The sequence below is a fragment of the Peromyscus maniculatus genome, chromosome 4, assembly GCF_049852395.1.
Source record: "Peromyscus maniculatus bairdii isolate BWxNUB_F1_BW_parent chromosome 4, HU_Pman_BW_mat_3.1, whole genome shotgun sequence".
Lineage (NCBI taxonomy): Eukaryota > Metazoa > Chordata > Mammalia > Rodentia > Cricetidae > Peromyscus > Peromyscus maniculatus.
In genome coordinates this window covers 49,557,173-49,580,265 of record NC_134855.1, presented here as the reverse complement: position 1 = coordinate 49,580,265, position 23,093 = coordinate 49,557,173, and the positions used below count along the sequence as shown (strand labels likewise).

General features: G+C 45.8%; 1 protein-coding gene across 3 annotated transcripts in view; it reads right to left on the bottom strand.

The window, feature by feature from the left end:
* The window catches only part of Itga6 (integrin subunit alpha 6), a 71,508-nt gene that overhangs the window by 18,707 nt on the left and 29,708 nt on the right, over positions 1 to 23,093 (bottom strand). For 2 of the 3 annotated variants that reach the window (XM_006972422.3, XM_006972423.4), the window contains exons 2-11: positions 20,192 to 20,316; positions 18,452 to 18,531; positions 17,070 to 17,325; positions 14,819 to 14,950; positions 11,771 to 11,981; positions 10,945 to 11,138; positions 10,733 to 10,821; positions 9,654 to 9,772; positions 3,696 to 3,794; positions 3,392 to 3,453 (exon numbers count right to left, since the gene is read on the bottom strand). In XM_006972422.3, coding sequence (XP_006972484.1) covers positions 3,392 to 3,453; positions 3,696 to 3,794; positions 9,654 to 9,772; positions 10,733 to 10,821; positions 10,945 to 11,138; positions 11,771 to 11,981; positions 14,819 to 14,950; positions 17,070 to 17,325; positions 18,452 to 18,531; positions 20,192 to 20,316 — 1,367 coding nt within the window. Of the gene's footprint in view, positions 1 to 3,391; positions 3,454 to 3,695; positions 3,795 to 9,653; positions 9,773 to 10,732; positions 10,822 to 10,944; positions 11,139 to 11,770; positions 11,982 to 12,996; positions 13,114 to 14,818; positions 14,951 to 17,069; positions 17,326 to 18,451; positions 18,532 to 20,191; positions 20,317 to 23,093 lie in introns of all 3 variants that reach the window. The other variant, XM_042275455.2, reaches the window with a different exon arrangement.

Here is a 23,093-nt window from a genome sequence, read left to right as displayed (position 1 = left end):
AGAGAGAGAGATTTGATTGACATTTCTCTCCATAGCTGGAAACTAGTTTGTAAGCCTAACTAACAGCTTTCCTAGGTAAGTCTCCAGCCTGCAGCAGAGGTGGCCTGCTGTTGACCGCCTCTGCTAATGCAGCTTGGAGGTAGGCCAGGATCTGGACCACCAGAAGCTCACTTCTGGCATTCTTCAATGGGTCACTGGATGAGGCTGCTAACTATGCTTTTCATGGGCCAATATTTAAATTACTTACATTCATTAAGCACTCGCTGAGACCATCAGAGAGGAAAGAAAGCAAAGGACCATGTACGGAGAGTCAGAGAAAATAGCCTCCAGGGGAAAAAAACCTCCGTTCCAGAAAACGTAGAAAACAATTTATTATTCAAGCTTCGGTGAAAGAAATCCTTTTGTGAGTTTGTTGTTCGTTTGAGACAGATTTCATGTAGCCCAGGTTGCCTGGGACTGGCTATGAAGTAGAGATGACCTGAATGGATCCTCCTGCCTCCACTTCCTGAGTGCTAAGGTTACAGGCATGCACCACATTACCTGGTTTTATACGGTGCTATAATCGAACCAGTACTTTATAATTACAAAAAAGTCCTGGGATTGGACCAGGACTTTGTGCAAATTCGGCAAGCACTCTACTAACTGAGCAACCTACACCCCTAGCCAGGAGAATGTTTGTTCTGATGCTCTCTGTAAATCAAGGAGGTTCAGAATCATGTATACAGCAAGGGACAGACAGAGGTATCAACAGTTCTAAGACTCCCTGAAATACAAGAGCTGGCTGCTTTATACAGTGGCGTGGATGCCAGGTCTCACTGCCCCTCCCCTCCGCACTGGTCCCTCTCTTCCTCTCCTCTGTCCTCCCCAGCTCTGCTCCTCTATTCCCTCTTCAGATCTTGACCCAGACATCACTTTATCCAGAAAGCCTGTCCTGGTTCCTCCTGAGCCACTGAGAAAATTCTGTCTCCAAGCCCTCGGAGGCCACCGCACTGGGACTTGACTGGCTTCCACAGTGTAGAGGAACTAAGGACAAAGACTGTATCCCTAGGAACTACCACAACACTTGACAGACGAATGGAATGGAGTCGCCGGCTCCATGCCGCTGGGTGCACAGCGCGATGTATGTGCGTGTGTACACACCGTGTGATGTAATTTTTACATGGAAATGGCAGATATTCAGATACGCAAGACCAAAATTTAGAAGCACTGACAGTTTCAATAGCGATTTCTCTGTCCATCTGAAATATTCTTAAATGTCAGAGCTGCCAGACGGAACGCTCATTTTTGGCCTTCTGCAGCTTTGACATCATCCACTTACCAGTGACCTGCTTCTAACTTCACAACGAGTCAGATGAAGGCGCCCATGCTGAGTGCCCCTCATGGCAAAAGGTACAGGAGGGTGTGGGTACATTAAAACCGTTTATCTACCAAACCCACGCTAACCTCCTGTAACCCCCCAGACAACTCACATCATCTTAAAATCCTCGCAGGTCACCTTTGCTGACCTTCTGAGGGGCAAGCCAAGAATACTCATTAAGGCTCCATTATAAATGCCCATGTGTATGCAATACGGCGAGCGGGGACTGCTGCGTTAGAGCATCCTGGCCAACGGTAAGCTCGCCTGTGGGATACTGGGGAAGGATTCTCAAAGCATTAAACAGGGGCAGTTTTGTGGGAAATTCTGTTTTATTTCATTTTAAAGCTCCCAGTACTATGGAAGTACAAACAGTGAAAGAGTTCTGCCAGGTGAAGAGGTCCACCCACCAAAGGCCATCCATGAACACCTGAGGAATGGAGTAGTTACATACTATAGAGGAGATGCACAGAGCATCAGACGCTGGGTTAAAGCTAGGAGAAGAGACTCTGTCTTAAGGGCAGTGGGGGGCAGGAGCACACCAGTGAGACCTGACATCTACCTAAACCATTCAGATAGCACCAAATGTTCTCTCGTTTCTTCTCCCTGCTCAAGAATCCAGTTTATTCTCAATTCTCAAAGTCATTACAAATACAGATAAAAGGGCTGGCATCCAAGTGAGCAAGGTGTGTGTTCTCTCATCATTAAAGACCATGCCACAGCCGTGGTGATGGAGCACGCCTTTAGTCCCAGCAGGGGCGGGCGGATCTCTGAGTTCCAGAACAAACAGGACTACATAGAGAAACCATGTTTCAAAAAACAAAAAGCAAAACAAACAAAAAACATGGGACAAGGGGCTGGGTAAATGTCTCAGTTTGTCGAGGGATGATGAGCTCCGTCTCCAGACTGCTGATTTTAAAAAGCCAGGCATGGCGACAGGTCTGCCATTCCAGCACTAGAGAGGCGGAGACATGAGGACTCCGCTCGGCCCATAAAGCTGCAACTGTACAATCAATCCTAAGGACACGAGTTTGGATCCCAAGAACCACACCAAGAGCCGAGAAAGCATGGCAGCCTGTGCTTATAAGCCTAGCCCTAGGGCTCACTGGTCAGCCAGCTTTTCGAAAGCAATGAGCTTCATTTTCAACAAGAGACCTATCTCAAAGGAGGACAGCCAGCAATTAAGGAGAGCACCTGGAGTTGACTTCTGGTCACCACACACATATGCATACATACTTATACACATGTGCACGCACTCATTTTAACAAGGATGTACACACACACACACACACACACACACACACACACACACACACACACTATCCTGCTTTGGGTACCAGAGAAAGGAAGCAGAATTAAAAGGCCAAGTACCGTCTATCTGGTTTTGTCATTCATCAGCTTCACAACCCTAGACAATGACTTAGAGGCACTATTTTATCAGACAGGAAAAGTAAACTCAAAGGCTACGGTCGTGTCCTTTGCTGTAAGTCAACTAGAGTTATGCTGAAGCCAGGAGCAGCAGCCAGGCCTCTGCCCTCCGGACAAGGCTTCGGATGCTCAGGGTCCTGCACTCGGGAGCACGGTTTGGGTGATGGGGCCGGAGCCTCTGGGGGAGGGGCGGTGAGGCTAGTTAACCTGGCAGGCACAGCAGCTGCAGCTGTGCTCTGGCTCCCACAGCCAGCTTCCCACGACCGCCACCCACCACCGCAGAACCGCACGGCCAATTTTCCACAGTGCTTTTCAGAGACAGAACAGGAAGACGCTGTTGTGACAGCAGATAAGTGCTTTTCCAAGGCTTTCTGTCCCAAACCATCTGCTCTGGAAAATTCAAATGGGGACTAAGTGGAGAATGTTCCTTCCCTCGCCATGCTGTGCCCTCCTGATTAAAGGGGAGACCACGGATAAACTTCATCCTCTAAGACAAGAATTTATGAGCTCACTTTGGCCACTGCAGTTTTGTCTTCCTGTTATTTATGCAAAACTTTCAACCTGGTAGAGAGAAAAACTTGTGGTTTTTTAAATGTACTAGGCACTTACATATTGGAGGATTATAACCAGAGGGCTTCGCAGTATATTCAAAACAGGCTTTAACCTTGAGGCTGCATAAAATCAAACACATATTTCTTAAAAGATGCTCCGTAGCAGTGGAAACTCCCACCCCGCCCCCCAGCCCTCCAATGTCCCCATTGCCCACTGATGAGTAAATGATACATTCACTCAACAGACTCTTGTCCCTCTGTCCAGCACACCCTTTACCTTCCCTGTGGCCCATCAGGTCAAGTGGGTCATCATCACAAAGCAGAGACCTGAGACTGCCCCCAGAACCACAAAACGAACTCACCATATCCCGCTAGGTGACCCGAACAGGGATTTCTGGCGGAGGTCAATTCTGTTAGGGGTCACTGTGATGGTTTTCAGGATGTTAATCACAGGCCGGGATCTGGAGACAAAAGGATTGAAGAACCTAAGCCTTTTGCTATCTTAAACCTATGGGTGGGTCACACAGTAGGCAGTATTTGCCGCAGTCCAAAGCAGCTTTAAAAACGCAGGAAAATGACTGTGTACAACTTCTTCCCTACTGTTGGAACAAAGCAAACAGCTAATGGATATAAACTTACGCTACTTAAATCACACAAATTGAAAATTGTACTATATTTAAAAACCAACAGGCTTGCTTGGTGGTGGCACATGCCTTTAATCCCACACTCAGCTTTAATCCCAGCACTCAGGAGGTAGAGGCAGGCAGATCTACTGAGTTCGAGGACAGCCAGGGCTACACAAAGAAACCCTGTCTTGAAAAACCAAAAACTAAACCAAACCAAAGAACCAATAGACTTAATGCATGCAATGTCTTCAAGCAAATCTCTCTCCATTATAAAATACTCACATCCAAGTAATCTTACATGTTCTTTTCAGATATGTTATTTGTTTCTGTTACAAATATCATCTACTGTCAAACATAAAAATAAAGTTTCAACTCAACAGTAGATTTCATGTTCACTGTTCTCTGTGGAGGTGTGTCTCATTCCCTAACATGTGGGGGGCGGTTCCTCCTATCACATAAATATGATGCATTACCCTTCTTCACCTGTAGTGATGCTGAACTGTAACAACCTAACGGCCTCTATACACTCAATCACCACCAGCAGTCATGGTGACACCACCATACAGAAATCTATGTTTACACGTTGAGTTTACTTAGGGTAAGTCCCCAGCAGCGGAGCCTTCAGAGCTTTCAAAGCAGTGTTTTCAGGAGGCAGAGGCAGGAGGGTTGCTGTAAGCTGAAGGCTAGTCTGGCCTATATATGGAGTTCCAGGTTGGCTGGGGTCACACAGCAAGAACCTGCCTCAATACAGAGACAAATACAAATAAATATACTTTGTTTCACTTACATTTTAGAAACTAGTGTGTGTGTGTGTGTGTGTGTGTGTGTGTGTGTGTGTGTGTGTGTGTGTGTGTGTGTACAAAACAGCCAGGCATGATGGCACATGTTTGGAATTCCAGCCCTTAAGAAGCTGAGACAGGAGGGTTGCACATTTGAGGACTTCCTGTAAGTTCAAGGCCAGGCGGTGCTCAACAGGATGCAGCAGGAAAACTGCAACCTTAAAGCTTGTTTCATATCAAGTTCAAGCAGTTTACTGAGACTCTGTCTCAAAATAACACACACACACACACACACACACACACACACACACACACACACACACACACACAGACATGCGCACGCAGCTGGAAATGTCGCTCGGTGGTACAGCTGATTGCCTAGCATGCGTGAGGTCCTAGGTTCAATCCCTAATTACCCCCCCCCTTACACAGTTTTAACTGTACATGTTTATGGGGTACCTTACGATTTTCTACACACTTATATATTGTATAATGTTCAAAATCAGGGTAAACATAGCTATTTCAACACAAATCATTTTTCCCGGTGGGGATATTCAAAATCCTTTTTCAAATATCTGAGACATCATGATGTTCCAATCAGCTACCCTAGTGTGCAGCAGCTCCTGACTGTAACTCGGTGCTCACTGATCCCTCTCTCCCCCTCCCAGGCCTCCACCCCCAATGGTAACCACCATTCTATCCTCGACGGCTGCTGAGTTCAATCATGTTGGATTCCATGGATGAACGAGATCAGGCAACACTTGTCGTTCTGTGCCTGGCTTGTTTCACTTAACACGGCGATCCCCAACTCCATCCATGCCGTCACAGACGACAGGATTTAACCGCTGAACTGTGTTCCACCGTGCATGTGTACACTTCCCATAAGCTGATGCTTCGGCTGTGTTTAATAATGCTGCAAAAAACATGCAAGCGTGCATGCCTTTTACAGCATTCACTTCATTTCCTTAGCGAATGCATCTGCTGGGTCATAGGGGAGTTCTTGTACTTTTTAAGGAATGACCTCCAGGGTGCTTCCCAAGATGGCTGGACTAATTTAAATTCCCACCAGCATAATAAGCATTCCCTTCTCTCTATATCCTAGCCAGCACTCATTACCTCTGTCTTTCTGGTAAAAGCTATTTTTACTAGGCTACAGTAATATATGCATTTTTAATTATAAATATTTTAACGATAAATAATTTTAATAACCTCCAAAGATTTATACCAAGAGACACATAACACTTGGCGGCTACCAAGTGTCTTCCTTGTATGCTAATTTTAGTAAGACTGCCAATCCTGAACTTGTTTTTGTTTTTTTGAGGCAGAGTTTCTCTGTGTAGCCTTGACTGTCCTGGAACTCGCTCTGTAGACCAGGGTGGCCTCGAACTCACAGAGATCTGCCTGCCTCTGCCTCCCAAGTGCTGGATTAAAGGCATGCTACGACCACTGGGCAATCCTGAATTATTTAGTCTGTGTCTCACAAACATTTGCCCCTCTTTATCTACTAGAATCTTTCACTCCCAACCTTAAGACTAGGCATACATCTGGGTACGGTGGCACACATCTGGTATCTTAGCAATTGGGAGGCTGAGGCGGGAAGATCATGAGTTTGAAGCCATCCTGGGCACATAGTAAAACTCTTTTTTTTTTTTTCCTTTGGCCCTACAGTATCTCTGTAAGCAGAAACTTGAACCCTTAACCATTCCCCATCTGCTGGGCTTCAAGCCCACAAACAATATTCTCAGTCCTCCTCCTTTGGCTCTGCTCATTACGTGAAAACATCTTTTCTCCTCTTATGTGTTCCCTGGCTCTGGGGCAGACAAAGAAGACACCAGAGGCCTCTGGCCCGAGCCTGTCATAGCCACAAGGAACACCAGGATGTGGTGGCTGTGTGCCAGGGGGCTGGAGGAACATGATAGGGAGATCCTGGCTCACCTCTTACCTCTACTGCTCCCCTCCAGAACTGAGAGTGGGTATACGGTTTCAGGACCATGAGGATCCAGTCAGGACTTTGGTGAGCTTGTGGTAAACACCGACATCCTGGAGAACGCGTTTTTAATAGGAACATGTCTTCCAAAGCCCAGCCAGCTAGCTCAACCTTCTGGAATCAATCTACTGGTAGCTGGAGAGGATATGCGCCCATTCATGGGGAAGGCGGGCACAGTAACAGGGTAAATACCCCCACACTCCCCTTCACTTTCCTGACTGACTTTTTAGCCTTCTGTTTCTAAGGTTCAGTTAGACAGCTGTGGATTTCTGGGACACTAACTAGACACAATTTTAACTTGACTTTTGACGGTATACCCAAAAGGTTAAAAATCTGTATCTTTTTACTTATTGTACTTATTTATGTATTTTAAAATAAGTTGCCATATAAGGTTTTACAATCACAGTATTAATTTGTTAATATATACATTTCAAAATATTTGAACACACTTGGCTGTAAGTCTGCTTGAATGTCTATTTTTCAACACTTAACACACACAGGGACACAGTATTAAGCATGATGGAAAATGTCTTCTCACGCACAAGGCAACATTTACCGGCTGATCTGACTCATGGTTAAACTTGCCTTTTACTAACTACTCCGAAGGGCTATCATGACTCAGTGGAAGGAAGCCTAGGACTTAAAAGATCTGCCTGCCTCTGCCTCCTGAGCACTGAGATTAAAAACCTGCGCCACCACACCTGGCTTTCAAACGGTTCATTTTCAAAGAAATATAAATTAAATCAAAAAGTAAGATCACTTATCTAGAAAAATTAGAGTCATCATATTTAATACTGGAAAGTCTTGAGAAAATAACCTTTCAATGAATACAAACTAATACAACTTTTCCGAAAATATATGTATTAATGCAAATGTTTGCTAGCCTATATCCCATGAACTTTTAACTTTTCTTTTAAAAACATCATATAGGGAAGGACATATACAATGTTCCATATCACATTTCTTTAAATAAAAATCAGACATTATCTACATTTTCTGAGTTTTAAGAACTAACTCAGCATGTTTTTAACAGGCTACTATTAAGTCACACTGCGGCACATGCAGAGATCACATGTAGACCTCTACACGTAGAAGTCAGAGGACAACTTATAGGGATTGACTCTCCTACCCAGGGATGGACCCCCAGCTGCCAGGCTTGGAGACGACTGCCTTGACCCACTGAGCCAGCTTGCTGGCCTAATTTTTATATATTATTTTTTTTAAAAAACTTGTACCCTCATTGGCCTGGAATTTATTATGTAAATCAGGCTGGCCTCAACCTCCCAAGTATTGGGATTACAGGCATGAGCCGCCGCGCCTGGCTAGACGTGAAATTTTTACAAACCAGATTAGAGCTGGGCATCGCCTGTGGTCTTTTACTGATCCTAAAACCCCGCTGCTCAAACCTGTCAAGCTGTTCAGAGGGAGATCCGGTTATTTAGGAACTTGATGTTGTACAAACGAATTAATGCTGTCAGTAAAAACCCCAAGACAAAACCCCAAGAACCTCCTGCTTAAAAATCAAACGTTATAAAAATGGTGACTGCCACGAGTGCTGGAAACAGGGAAAGGAGACTCCAAGCCCGGCCCCACCTCCCAGCAGCCCGTTCAGCACAGCCACACCCTTTGGGCAGGCAGAGCTGGGGAGTGTGTCTGCATGAACCTAGATCAAATCAATTCAGATGCACACAATTTCCCTTTCAGAGACCCGGTGGACGGAGCTGGCTGGGCGGCACACACCAGGAGGACATGCTACAGAAACTTGCTGTCAGGAAATGACCTACCAGAGAGTGTTTACCACTGCTTTCTGAACCGGGGGTTGGAGGGAAGGAGGTACTTTACCAATGACAATGTTAGCATTTAGGCATCTGTACCAGGCTGCCCTTAGGGTCCCGACAGGATAGACTTCAGCTGCATCTGCTACATTTCCTTATAAAAGGCGGGCCTTACCACCTCTAGTCTCCTCCTTCCTCATCCCCAGGGACCAGGGACCGGTCCCTGCCCCCTTCTCTGCTCCTTCTCTCCCCTCCCCTCAATAAACCTCCTAGGTGGGCCCTGTTGTAAGGTGTGACTCCTTCCTGCTGTTTTTAAAATACTGCAGCTGGTTAGATAAAGCACAAACCCATTTATCCACAGCTAAGGACTCAGTGGCAGGCACAGGCCTCCTAAGGCCACACAGGGTCGAAAGCAGGTTGCAAACACTATGTGCATCATGGAGTATTTATGTATGAACATGGGATGTGGAAGACCGGAAACACTAAAAATCCATCTTTCAGAGTTGAAGACTGGATGGTGAAACCGACTGAAACAAAAGGGGAAAAATACGGTAATAACAAGAGATTTTCTTCTTTATGTGTTTTTGCTTTTTACGTGTGTGTGTGTGTGTGTGTGTGTGTGTGTGTGTGTGTGTGTGTGTGTTGTGTGTGTGTGTGTGGTGTGTGTGTGTGTGTGTGTGTGTGTTGCACATGTGTAAGTGTTTGTGCATGCGGAGGACCAAGGCTCACTCTGAGGACTCAAGTGAGTCCTTGATCACTCTTTCACCTCACTCCCAGAGGCAGGGTCTTTATTAAACCCAGAGCGACCTGCGGCTAGTCTCACTGGCTAGCTGGCTTCAGGATCCCTTCCCAGGCTGGGATGGCAGGAGGGTCATCACACCTGGCCAGCGCTGTGGTGCCTTCAGCCATCGGTCTCTCCAAGCCTCTCTCACAAAAGGCTCCAAAGACGCACAGAGAAGCCAAACCTTCCATTCATTCTGACACATTTTTACTCCGAATTAGTGCAACATTAGCGAGATCTTACACAATTTTTATCATATAACCCACCAAAAGAAAAATCTTCAAATTCATACAACCCTTTGCCTCAAAGAGTCAAAATATTAGTGTAAGATCATTTTGGAGCTTGCTTAACTGAAGTCAAAGACACACACACCTGAAAATAGTCACCGAGTCTGAGAGGGAGCCAACTGCCACGTCAGGGTAGGAATTCCTATCCAGGTCCATGTTCCCAGCGATCGAGTAGCCAAAGTAAGGCGACGTGCCCTCAAGAACCTGAAATACACAGGGCATTAGAATGCATTCTGAGCCACTAAATGAGCTGGCCATCCACACACTGAGCAAGACGCAAAAGGAACGAAGCTCGGTGATATAGTGCCTCCCCAGCACGGACAAGACCGCGGGGGAGGGGGGGGGCTATCCCTGGAACCACAAACAGAGGAAAAGGAAAGAAAGCAAGGGAAAATAGGAAACCAGAGTTTCAGTTCTCTTATAAAAATTTTTATATTACTTATAAATGTACAATATCTATTACTTCGTATAATTCATAAAAAGCCATCTGATTCACACAGTGTTTCCAAAGGATAAAAGCCTATTTTATTTACTAAATTAATCTGTGTAGTTTAAAACCAAATCTAAGTGCCCACCCCTCCTCTCCCAGCCTTATTTTAAAAACCAGTTAGAACTTTTGGTGTGCCAATTCTCCGGGTAATTACGGCCTTCTACTCTGCCCAGTTTCGAGTCTATTAAGCATGCGGCTAAGGGAAACCGAGGACAGGCCACCCCCTCCCTCTCCCCGCGTAGAATAGTCTTCACGTTGGGTCACACTGATTTCCTAACTAGCTAAGATACCTTACGGTTAAAACAAGCAGGTCACTGCATCTGTGTGAGTGTGTCAAAGCCACCTTCCAGGGATACTCTGCAACTCATACTGGGCTGGAAAGATGGCTCCGTGGTTAAGAGCATGGACTGTTCTCCCAGAGGACCCAGGTTCAATTCCAGCACCCACATGGCAGCTCACAACTGTCTGTAACTCCAGTTCCAGAGGATCTGACAGTTTCATACAGACATACATGCAGGCAAAACACCAATGAACACAAAATAAAAATAATTACATTATTAAAAATCCATACTACTGTGTACTTGGAACTGAAATATGTGTGACAATTTACTTAAACCTACATAGTATACCACTAGGCAAAAAGCTGACACTATAGTAGAGACAGATCTGGTTACCTGTGTTGGTTTGGTATTTATGCCAGTTGGGGATCCATGATAGATAAAAACCTTCCCCAGATCATCATAGGGAGCTCCAACAGCAATATCTGTTGACATCACATTTAAAAAACATCATTTAAAAAATACTCCAATGTCTCAAAGATGCCACAAACACTCATTACCCAACCAACTGATCTGTGATGGTAACCATGTCACGATCTACTACCCACCTGGATAGCCATCTTGATTAATATCGCCGATATTTTTTACCGAAATTCCAAACATAGAATCTTTGGTCCCATTAAGACGAACGGGCTTCACGTTACTCCATCTGCCTTGCTGGTTAATGTAGACATACACGGCACCTCCAACTTCACCACCCCTGTCAAAGTACTGTGGGGCTCCAATAACTATGTCTTGCCACCTAAAAACATAATGAAGGGAAGAGCTAGGAACCATTGCCTAAAATGCCAACAGTCTAGACTCCAAGAACACAATACAAACACAATACAAAGGGCCCCAAATCAAGAACTTACATCTCATCAACTAAGATACTTAACAGAAGATCCGCACCACGCCAAGGAAAAGAGCGAAAGTAGCAATTTAAAGGCAGTTTCTCAAGTCCAAGCCACAGCACAGGAGGACCGCCAGCGAGGACCTGCTAGTCCATTACTATCTCCAGCTGGCACCCAGACCTTTGAGTCCTCTACACACTGACATGGTCACCACTTCCGACATCCTCTAAGACATCCCGGAAGCTCCAACAGCCCCCACCCTCAAGAAACCGCAGAACAGTCAATGTAGCTAATGCCATTTTCTGAGTGATTTTTTTTTTTTTTCAAATTTAAATTCGCAAGAAACTGTGATCCCCAAACCCAAGCGAAGACGTAACATTTAGAAGGTGACACTGTGCTATTGGGAGGGTAATGGTGGTCATCGAGACGAGACAGGATGGCAAACTTTTCAATCAACTCACCTGTACTTCTTCCCTAGACATACAGAAGAAGCCAGTCAACAGCAACGTTAGCCGCACATGATAACCAAAGACATGCTTACCCATCTGCGTTGAGGTCCACCACCGCCACATCATAGCCAAACGAGGAAGCCAGGCCTTCTCCATCGAATATATACTCAGGGAGAAGGTGGGCGGACTTCATGTCTCTTTTTAGCAGAACTACAGCCCCGCTGTGATTGGCTCTTGGAGCACCAGAAACAAAAGTGATGTCATCTTTAGAAACAATACCCTTCCCTGAGTCCAATGAAAAGCCTAGAAAAAGAAAACACAGTCTCTCCCATCAATCCTGTATTTCAGGAGGGACACCCACCCCAGCTCTCCTCCTGGCCCTCCTACCTTCACATTCACTACCGGAGTCCTGGCGCCCAGGGACTGAGGAACGACAAAGGGCCCCAGCTATGGGGCCGCTTTCTACGGCTATTATTAAGACTTTTAGGACTGGATAGCTGGAACTATGATTCAAACCAGGACAAAGGAAGAGCAAGCTGGCTACAGAAGTCACCTGGGAATGCTGGATCACATGCTCACGACTGAGTGCAAGGTACTACAGGGTTCTGCACTGGCCAGGGGTTTACATGAACAGCACCTACACTTGTCAGTCTAGTTGGTGGTCAGGTGAGAACAAACGTTAATGCTGCTAACATACCCTCGGTGGCATCTCATTACTTTGGACCAGCTCAGTTCTCAGACACAAGCATGCAAAAAACAAAACAAAAACATGCATGGTGGTTCACAGTTATTTGAGAACCTCACATCAACAATGGAGGTGAGTCAACTGTCACTCAGATCGGTGACATACTGTTCAAAGGGTAGACAACGTTGGAATGTCCAATTATCACGCATGAAGTAGCCCTTTGGGTTACACACTGAGATTTGCTAGAAAAGCCAATAGAAGTTTATCCAGTGCCCAAACTCTTCAAATTAACCCCGTCTCTCTCTATAAAAGTGGCAGAGGCAGACTAACAGCATAAAGTTCACCCTTTTTATTGGGGTTTATTTATAAGAGGCATCACCACTACTGTTGCAGTTCTCAAACTGTGAGGTGAACCGAAAATATGATGAGCCCCAAGTTTAGAGCAAGGCGATACAATTGAACCCAGTGCTGAAAACCATGGGGCAGCTGAGCTCGACCATGGCATGCTTTTTTGTATGTGTTTCATTGGAAATGAAATAGAAAATAAGATTTATGCTCTGTATGGATCAAAAAAAAATTTTTTTAAATGACCATGACCAAGGCAATTTATCTGTCATCTCAGAGGTCACAAACCTAGGTAGCTATTCATCCTCACATCAGGGGATGTGTCTGGCCGCTCCCTGGGAGGCCGTGTTTTATAAACAAACTGATCGGGATCTGTGTAGGAAATGCTGGTCAAAAACAGCAGGCCTGTACGCATGCGCGGGACAGGAGAGAGGGGAGAAAGACAATTATGCCTGGGAAGAGGCAGGGCCGAGCTCCTTGCTAGCCCACGGGCAGACCCGACACTCACTGATCTCTTAAATGAGACCCTCACAGCACAGACCAGCAAAAATGTCACAACACACATTTGACTTCTTTCCCAGACGTCTACTTTTGAGGAAACCCATGCTGAAAAGAGGTTAAGTTGTTTGAGGAAATAAAACCCTTCACATCTCCCGACCAGTAGCTGTGTTTATAAACCCCAGGAGCATCTGAAAGACCAAACTACTGGCTTCTTAGGCAGAACAATGAATAATAAATACAGCCCATCACAAAACAATCCCTACATGGCACATATGAAAACCAGAGGTTGCTGGCTAGTATATGTCCAAGGAAAATATTGGTTTGTTGCTATTTTCCTTGTCAGAGATCCTTTCTTGTCCTACAAATCCACTAACAGACCTCATGCACCCAGCCACTGTCCAGACCCATCATTTCATGAATATTTCTCTCTTGGTTGGAGAATTATTAATGCTATGACCTTGAGAATTATTAAAGGTATGACCCTAGAAAATTAAGCTCCTTCAGTAAACACAGGGAGGGGTGACCACTTTTAACAGCACTGTAGCTACATAAAGCAATGAACATAATACCTGACTCACACACGACAGGTGTTTAATAAGCAGCTGCTATAAATGTTCTGTTCGATACTGTCTTATCAAGTTTGTCCAGGGGGTGGGAATGGTATATGAATTGGAAAGGGCTTCTTTTTTTAATAAGCAGTACTGTTCACGTGTATTGACACAATTAGAATACCTTACGTGTACTCTAGCATACTATTTAGAATTATTTACTTATCCATATCTGCTTTTCCCCCCTTTTTTTAACCTTCCATTGTTCCAGTAATATCTTTCTAGTATATGCATGTTTTGCTCCCACATCATCTTTAAAAATAGGTTACTATGTAGGTTTAGAAGATTTTTTACATTTTTCCAAGAAATGTACAGTAATTATTCTTTATGTCAACTCCCACCAAGAATTAAAGCTTTTAAAAGCCTTTGTGTAATTACCATAATGCGCAGGAATAATTTAGGACACCATTAGTAATGCAAACAAGCCTCAGGAGTTAAGGAACTGGCACTTAGGCACAATCTGGGTGTCCTCCAAGCTGCGTTAGCAGTCCTGGTTGGCCTGATCTGGGGAGCCCTGTGCCACCCGCTGGGCCCTCTGACATGGAGCCCCAATGCAGTCGCAGGGCCAGGCCTTACAGAATGGCAATCACCAAGGACAGACCGGGGAGTCCTGACCTGCCACTTAAGAGTAACTTTGTAAGTGGAGCTCTTAAGTGTGTGTCTAAAAGAGGTCCTGAAGGGAAAGGAAGGACCACTTAGCATACACTGAACACTCGAGCATTTCCTCACTGCTTCACGAAGCTACACAGGCTGCCATCAGTTCAGGAGACACAGCTGCCTTCCCAAGGGGATGATTTCTGAGTGACGGCAGACTCTCCCTGACTTTGCGGAAGCTCAGGCCAGTCAGTCGGCAGGCCGTGTGCTTTCCCATCACCAGGGTCAGACTGAAGCAGGCGGGGAGGCCCCTGGGTCCCACCTGGCCTCTTCTCAGCTGTGGGCCCTCAGAGGGGGAGTCACACAGTGTCTGAGAAGGCAGGTAAGGTACCTCTGCTTGTTCCTACCTAGATAACTGTTGGCAGGAACGGGCACAAGACTTTCGTCATGGTCAGTCTCTCCACCAACTTCATAGGGCCCATCTTCAAAGATGTTCATGTCAAAAAAAGTGTTATTCTTTTGCTCTACGCGGACAATCCCTAAAGGAATGAAATGGAAAACAAAAACAACAACAACAAAAAATAAAGATGAAACAAAATAAAATAGATGGTTCCTAGTAAACATCGCTCGTGTTATCAAGAATAGACGCCTGGAAGAGGGACAGAGAGAGATGGAAGAGGTGATGTTAAGATTGTTCAACACGGTCATGCATGTTTGTATGTGAAAGAAAATCTGTGCTCAGAGTCTTAAGAGTGACCCATGCATTTTAATGAGATATCTTTATAACACCAAGAAGCTAGATGGAAAATGGAATGTTTGCTTAGTCAACAAAAATCTGCAAAAACCTAAATATGAATGACATGAACTTGAAATAAATGATTATTTTGTTTTCTTTAATCCTCTATAAAATTTCCTCTTCTTTAACGTAAAGTGAAATTAATATATCCATCTGCTCTTCAAACTGCTTTAACCAAAATTTCATCTTCTCTAGGAGAATTGCATAATTCCTAAAAATATTTCAGTACATTAAAACAAAAATCATAATATAACGTTTTAAAAGTGACATTTTGCTGGGCAATGGTGGTGCTCGCCTTTAATCTCAGCACTCAGAAGGTAGAGGCAGGCGGATCTCTGTGAGGTCAGTCTGGTCTACAAATCGAGTTCCAGGACAGCCAGGGCTGTTAATACAGAGAAACCCTGAGTGAGGTGGGGTGGGGGTGGGGTGGGACAACAAAACCCATGACATTTTAAGTCAGTGTTGCTAAGTCAGAAGATAAATTTTCCAAGAAATTAAAATGAACCTAACTAGTGGGTGTTTTTATTGTTCTGTTTTACAGTATAAAGTCATCTGCTCTTGCCAAAATAAAACCATTTCTAAATACAAAATGTTCCTTCAATGAGGTCAAAATAGCCTGATACGTTTGGTTATATGAAAGACTGTCAGAGACAGAGTGGGCACGAAGGAAATAACTTCCCAGTGTCATAGGAACGACATCCAGAGGGGTCTCAGGAACCTTTTCTAATAACAGTTGAAACTAGAATTTGTGTGTGGGTATGGGTGTGGGTGTGTGACAGAGAGAGAGAGACAGACACTGGAAAGGGACTGAGCCCAGGACCTCACATACATTATGCAAACGCTATACACTGGGCTACACCCCTACTCTTTTCAAAATTAAATTTGATTTAAAAGAATTCTTACACACACACACACACACACACACACACACACACACACACACACACACACCAATAGAGTCCAGAAGAGAACACTGGATCCCTGCAGGTGGAGTTACAGGCAGTTGAGAGCTGCCCAATGTGGGTGCTGGGAACCAAACTTGAGACAGGTAGGTACGAGCTCTTAAGCATTGGGCCAGCTCTTCACTCCCACCCCCACCCCGGTGCTTTACCCTGAGACAGAGGCTCTTCATGAAGTGTCAAGGCTAGCCTTGAATTTTTGGTTTTCATGCCTCAACCTTCCAAGTAGTAATCTTTTCCTGGCTATGGAAATACGATTAATTTTCATATCTCAAAAAATTTTATTTCCAAATGATCATGGATTCTCTTCCCCATGGATTCGAGCTAGGTTACCTTATGATACAGCAGTTTGCTGTATACCTCACTAACTTTTTCAGAGAAACTTACGTTCACTAAAGGAATCGACCAGACTCATCACAAAATGGGTCATTTTCCTTGTCCTTCCCAGTTTCTCCTTTTCTCACAATCCTGCCGAGCAACCTTACCTCAAATTGCCTCTAATTTTTGTCTCAAGCCCCCCATCTGCCAGCCGTCTGCTCTTTTAGCTTACTATGTTATTGGTAGAACATGACCTTCTAAGATAATATGCAATGGAATGCCCATGTTAACAGAGTTCTTTGTGTATACCATTTACCCCAACTCTGTGTTCACATCGCTGACTTAAAATGAACAGTTCTTCGAGTAACAAATATAAAACAGCAAAAGGACCCTATTATCATACTAGAGAAAAACTCAACCCCAAAGCATTTGCATTACCGTTAAAATTCACAGTAGAGCTTTGAATATCCCACCCACTTTTATGAACACCTTATATGGCCCATTTAAAATGTACTAAATCATGGGGCATATGAGAGGAATTTTATTGTCTCTTTTAATGTGTTTCTGTAAGTACGGAGGTCATACCTTTCCAGTTGTAAGTACCCGGGGCTCCGAACACAATGTAATGGAAGTCTTTAGTGAAGGTGGCCGCTACCCCTTGCTGGCAAGAGCCAAACTTTTCATGGCCTCTCAACCGGCCATCACAGAAACTCCAGTCTCCCCCATCCATATCGTCTTCGATCTTGAGATTCTGACTGAGGACGTAACACCTTCCGAAGATGTCTCTTGACTCCTGCTTTGTGTTCACATGCTGACGCTTTTCGTAACGGTGTGCACACGTCTGCAAACGGTACCGCCTTGTTATTTCAGACTTCACAGAACCGAGGCGCTTCGCCAACCAGGCTCCCAAAGCAAACCGGCAAATGCCTCACTCAGAGGCCATCAGCGCCACAAAGGACCCAGGGCTTCTGCCTTACTCTCAGAGAACAAAGCCCCATTCCAAATATTAAGACGCCAGTTCGTACCCACTGGAGACGCGTCTGTAAATTCACCTGTCACATAAACGAAGACACCACCACCTCGGCGCACTTTCTTGATTTAATTGGCTTTTAGTGGCTGTAAATAACTGTTCTAGACAGAAGCATGGACCACTTGCTCTTAGGAGATAAACACAAACAAAGACAGTTCCTTTCCACTGGTACCATCATCTCCTTGCAATGAGCCCTAGCTTACATCCTCTGCTCTCGGACTATTTCCTATCTCTACAAGGCAGAAGGAATGACCGGTCAAAAGAGACAGAATACTCTCTGTTTCTACAGAGTCTTTATGCTACCTTCCATGTAACCCAGTCTAGCATCTGAAGTCAGTACCTCCAAGTCCATTACACATACTGTCCCTGTGTAAGAATCAGTGGTCACCAAGATTTCCATCTTTCCTAAGTCTCTATATAAACGCTGTTATAGCAACTAGACTGTACAAGAGAGACAAAAAGAGATCACCATGTTCCAACTATAAGTGCCCCAGACCAGTCCACCTAACAAGCCGCCCCTACCTGAAGAGGTCAGGGGTGAATGAGAATAAAATTGGTGTTACTGTCCACTACTGAATCCTATGGTTTGCAATAATTTTGTCTATAAAAACGAAAGAGTTCCCAGGGTAGAAACTGTCTACTTGGCTTTGTTCTTTTTGTCTGAAGAGCAGCTAGTCTTAGGGATATTCAAAACATGTTTATTTATTAAGTTCTTTGGCTCTGGACGTTCTAAAGACACACAGGTTGCTGGACCAACTCACAGTCTAGCAGGCATCATGGGAGAAGTAAAGTTTTGGCTTGTCTCGGCATCAGGACCTACGTTAGGCCAGGGTGTTTGTTGCTCAAAGGTAAACTGAGGCGGGAGTTCTGTGTTATGTCCAGTGCTGTCAGTCCATGACCAGCCAACACTGAGGAGGGCGTGCTTTTCAATACTTACCACCACTTTGCCTCCGGGACCCTGACTCTGGACAGTGACCCCCATCCACTGATCTTCCTTGCTTTCTGACATGGGATCGGCTGTGGGAAGTAACGTGGTTAGGCAGACAGTTAGTGCGTCCAAGTGACTGAAAGGCTCCCAAACCAAGACACTAATAAAAAACAAACAAACCTAAGAAGCGGTTTTCAAACTGTCTGGACTCCAAGCCTAGCTACTCAGGAAATTCAATTAATCCAGAACAGTTTCTTATCTCAAGGAAAGAGAGAAAGAGTTGAGTGAATCTTTCATAAAAATTCTGTAATCAGACATCTGAAAACTGTGTAACTGAGAGGGAGCCGCCCAACAGCTGCCCTCTGCCACAGTAATGTAAACTATGACATCTAAACAGAGAGTGGGTCCTTCTCTGCTCACTCCCTAGTTCTGTATAGAACAGTGCAAACTATTCTCTTCTTAGCTGGAAAGAGGGAGGGGGGAGAGCGAATGCACAGAAATATCACCATGTACTCATTTTAGTATCAATTTCAATCTACTCTATGACCCCGCATTTTTGCCTTTCTAAACAAGAATCAATATGCTGGGGGGATTGTCTAGACACTAAGACTACTAGTGACATTTGGGCTTTTCTCTTTCTGTATCTGCGTATTTTTACGTTTTCTGCAATTAACATGTAATATCTCCTAACCATAAGGACAGCACGTTACTCCTAAAGGACACAGACGAGATGCAAGCATGAGCCTGCATGTCTACGTAGGCCAATCATCAAACTGGGTTTCTTAGAAGCTTCTCAGAACACTAATGGCTCTGTTCGATCTACAGGAAACCAGGTAAATTAGCTGGTGACACATCTGGACTCCATTATGGCATCTTCCAGCTACGCAGAGGCTTCTAAAATGGGATATTAAAATAAGAAGGAAAGAAGGCTGTCTTTCAGAGTGACCCGTTTTAGCTGGGTAAGAGCCTGATGTTTAAAAGACCTTTTTGTAGAGCGGTGACAGTGTATGGGACTCAACAGCAGAACAGGTAACACTGTCAACATCCCATGGGGAAAAATCATCACATTGCATGTAATAAGCATTTCGATTTCCAATACTGGCCGCTCCTGAAGTTCTTCGAAAATTATTTTGACTGCACCCTATCTCATCAAATAATGTATCTCAATTTTAGGGAAGACTTTATTCAGCTGATCAGTTCTCATTTTTGAGTACTCTCATAGTTAAAGGTTTTTCAGGACCAGAGATGCAGTTGGATGGTAGAGTACTCGCTTAGGATACACAGGCACTGGGCTAGATTCCCGGACATCACAAAAACAAAATAAACACATGAATAAAATAAATAATAAAGACAGACAAAATAGTCTTTCCCTCAAATATTTTAACAGCAGGTAATGTTTTGCCTGCTTAGATATATGGCAGGCACATTTAATTTTCTTCACAGCTATGAATTCAGTTTTGCCATAGTCTCAACATACCACTAGGTGGCAACATAAACACACCATTTTAGTTATACCGGATTAAACAAAGGTAGCAGATTGACCCACTTCAGCGTGTTTTAGAAAAAACACTGTTTAGAAAAAAAAAAGTATTTTCAGGACCAATAAAACAGTCAAGACTGACACAATTAAAAGTGGTCCTTTCTGCAAGATTAAATGCTTATGATTCCTGTCCCTGTGGCTCACAGCAAGCAAAGCATGGTACAGACAGGCTGACCAAATGAACAAGTAAGAGCAGAACACACACACACCATCATTATCAAACTCAATCCGTGTGCAAGGTCCCCGGGAGGTGATGTCACAGCTGTACAGGCCCCCTGTCCTGTTCGCCCTCTGTAGTGGAAGTGCTTCTGCCCGAGGTGCCCCCACCAGCAACCTGGAGATGAAAGAGAAGGCGGTTAGGGTCTTCCATGGAATATACTGGGTTGTTTTTTGTTTGTTTTTGTTTTTAATGTACTTTGAACATTGAGCCGGAACCCAGAGCCATGGGCACTATTCTCTGTCATGTAGTCCGTAATTGAGGAGTTGGGGACAGCAAACGCTCTTGTAGCAGGGGCAGATACGCCTCACGGAGGACAGTAATGCCCACATCAAACACAGAAGGTGAGCCCGTCCTCCCAGAACCGGCAGCAGTAGCTGGGTGCGACCCTTGTGCTGGAAGACACTAACAAGCTCCGACCGTGGAACGCAACGGAAGCATTCGCACTCCCAGATCTGGGTGGCAGGCAGCCATCATGTTCCATCCAGCAAGTACACCTTGGTTCCCACACTGGAGCCCCCTGACGTAGCTTTGACTACACCCGGCTTTCCAGCAGTTTATCTGCAGATTTAGAACCCAGCTCAAGGGCTCACACCCCGTCTCTTCCCCCCCCCCCCCCCCCCGTTTTCTTCTTCAGCTTTCCTGAGGATATAACTGAGGAGTAGAAACTGTCTTCATTTAAAGGGCAACACTTGACGTCTTGCCTCACTGGTACCTGCTACAAGCTCTGCCCTATCACCCAGTCTCCTGCAGACGACGTGGGATGAAATGACTGCTTCAGGTGAAATCCACTCCTCTTCCCTCCCACCCCAGATTTCCCCTGAGGAGCAGCTCCTAAGCCAGACTCACGATCCTCAGTTCTGTTACTTCACCCCAGGAGGGCTGACGCGCCAGATGGCTTACAACCTCTGGGGTCTGCTTGACGAAGGGACAAAGAGAAGGACACACACCTGACACACCACACAGAGAAGTAGAGGCCAGAGTTTGGGGGTATGAGGCTGGAAGTGGAAAAGCAGCTGGGAACAGAAGCCAATGCAAACAACAGACCCTGTTTAGAGAGAGCAAGCCATCCTGTGGAGAGAGAGCAAGCCACCCTGTTTAGAGAGAGAGAGCAAGGCACCCTGTTTAGAGAGAGCAAGCCACCCTGTGGAGAGAGAGCAAGTCACACTTGGCCACAAGAAGCCCTCAGAGCCAGGTGCAGAAGGAACACACAAAACCCATCTGACCGCCCCCTCCACCCCCCCCCCACGACCTCTTCCTCGCTGGGATGGGTCCCAGAAAGGGAGTCACTGTACCAGCAGACACACACTGCTGCCGGTGTAACCAGTGGAGAGCATTACATCCACCCAGGAGAATAATGGTGGCTTCCGTGGGGACCACTGGCTGCCCTTCCTCCCATACCCCAGGCGGTTGGCACTGCCAGCTTCCACTTCCAAGTCTATCCTACATCGGAAAAGGCGAACAGCACACACCAAGGCGGAGAACTGAGGCAGAGACTTAGGAACTGTGCCCCGGTCCTCAAATTTCTCAATCAACAGGGAGGACAGGGAAGGCCAAGTTGCAGGTCTGCAAAGACCGCCATGGATCTATCTGTCTGAGTAACGCTGCCCCTGCTCCTGGGAGCTCCCACGAAGACCTGAGAGATGAGCGGTCTAGACTGTGAGGTGAACAGGTGAGATGCTTGCCAGGCGGGATGGACCCCGAGCTGGGGAGCAGGAGATGCAAGCAAGGAGCTGAACCACGGGCACAAATGAGGCTAAGGAGGCCGCACCCTCTGATCTGAGAGGAATCAGAGGCCTAGGCAGAGGTTAATTTGAAGCCTTTGGGTCTCAGAGCTAGGTGCCAGCCAGGACCAAAATCACCAGCCATGTTTCCGATCCTTCAGAAAACAAAACTCGACCCCTGGAAAGTTTAAAACTGGGCTGAAAGAGCCGACTTACACCAATGGCACACTGAAATAAAAACTGCCCTGTATATTGACAGACCTAAGGCCGATTCCCACCAGGCTGAGGGGAGAGAGAGAACGCAGGCCCAACCGTAGCCAGCGGGTAAAGGTAACCAACTGCCCGAAGAGGTCCCGAAGGGCGCTCAGACGACCCACACTGTTTTCTCCTCTCTAACCACTTCCTCTTACACACACCCAAGGAGGCTGCTAAGTGTGGCAGGAAGGCTGCTTCCTGTTTACCCCACTCCTTCATCCTCCCAGGTCGCCGTCCACCTCTCACACTCAGGTGTGGGAGTGCCCGAACCACAAGCAGCTCCTAAAAGGACTCGGAGGCGGAGGCATCAAGAGGGCAGGTGCCCTGAGGAAGGGGTGTCACCAGGAAGTGACAGCGGAGCGGACATGGGGGAGGCAGCCCGAGACAGGCGAGCTGGCTTTGCTTCCGGGGAAGGAGCTAGACCAGCGGTTCGCAACCTTCCTGATGCTGTGACCCCCAGCCAGACTACCTGCAATTCAGCTCCAGGGGATCCCAAGCCCTTCTCTGGCCTCCATAGACACCTGCACACGAGGCATACACACACAACAGACAGACAGACAGACACACACACACACACACACACACACACACACACACACACACACACTAACCAACACACTGTGGAGGCTGCTCCATGCACAGCAGCCGGCCTCCAGCCATGGGCTTTCTCCAACCCTTCTCTCCTTCATCCCTGGAAGGGGACTGCATAGGATGAATGAAGGAAGGAGCAGGGCTGTTGGGGGATAGAGACAAATCTGAAGAGAAATCACAAGATAAGAGACACGTATCTACGGAGACTATTGCCACCCGAAACAGTGCCTGCTCCGGGCTCTGCCTGCACGGGTCCTTAAGCATTCTATCCTCATTTCGGATGCATTCTGGAAGGGATGGAAGAGAGGTGCCCTGGGAGGCCTT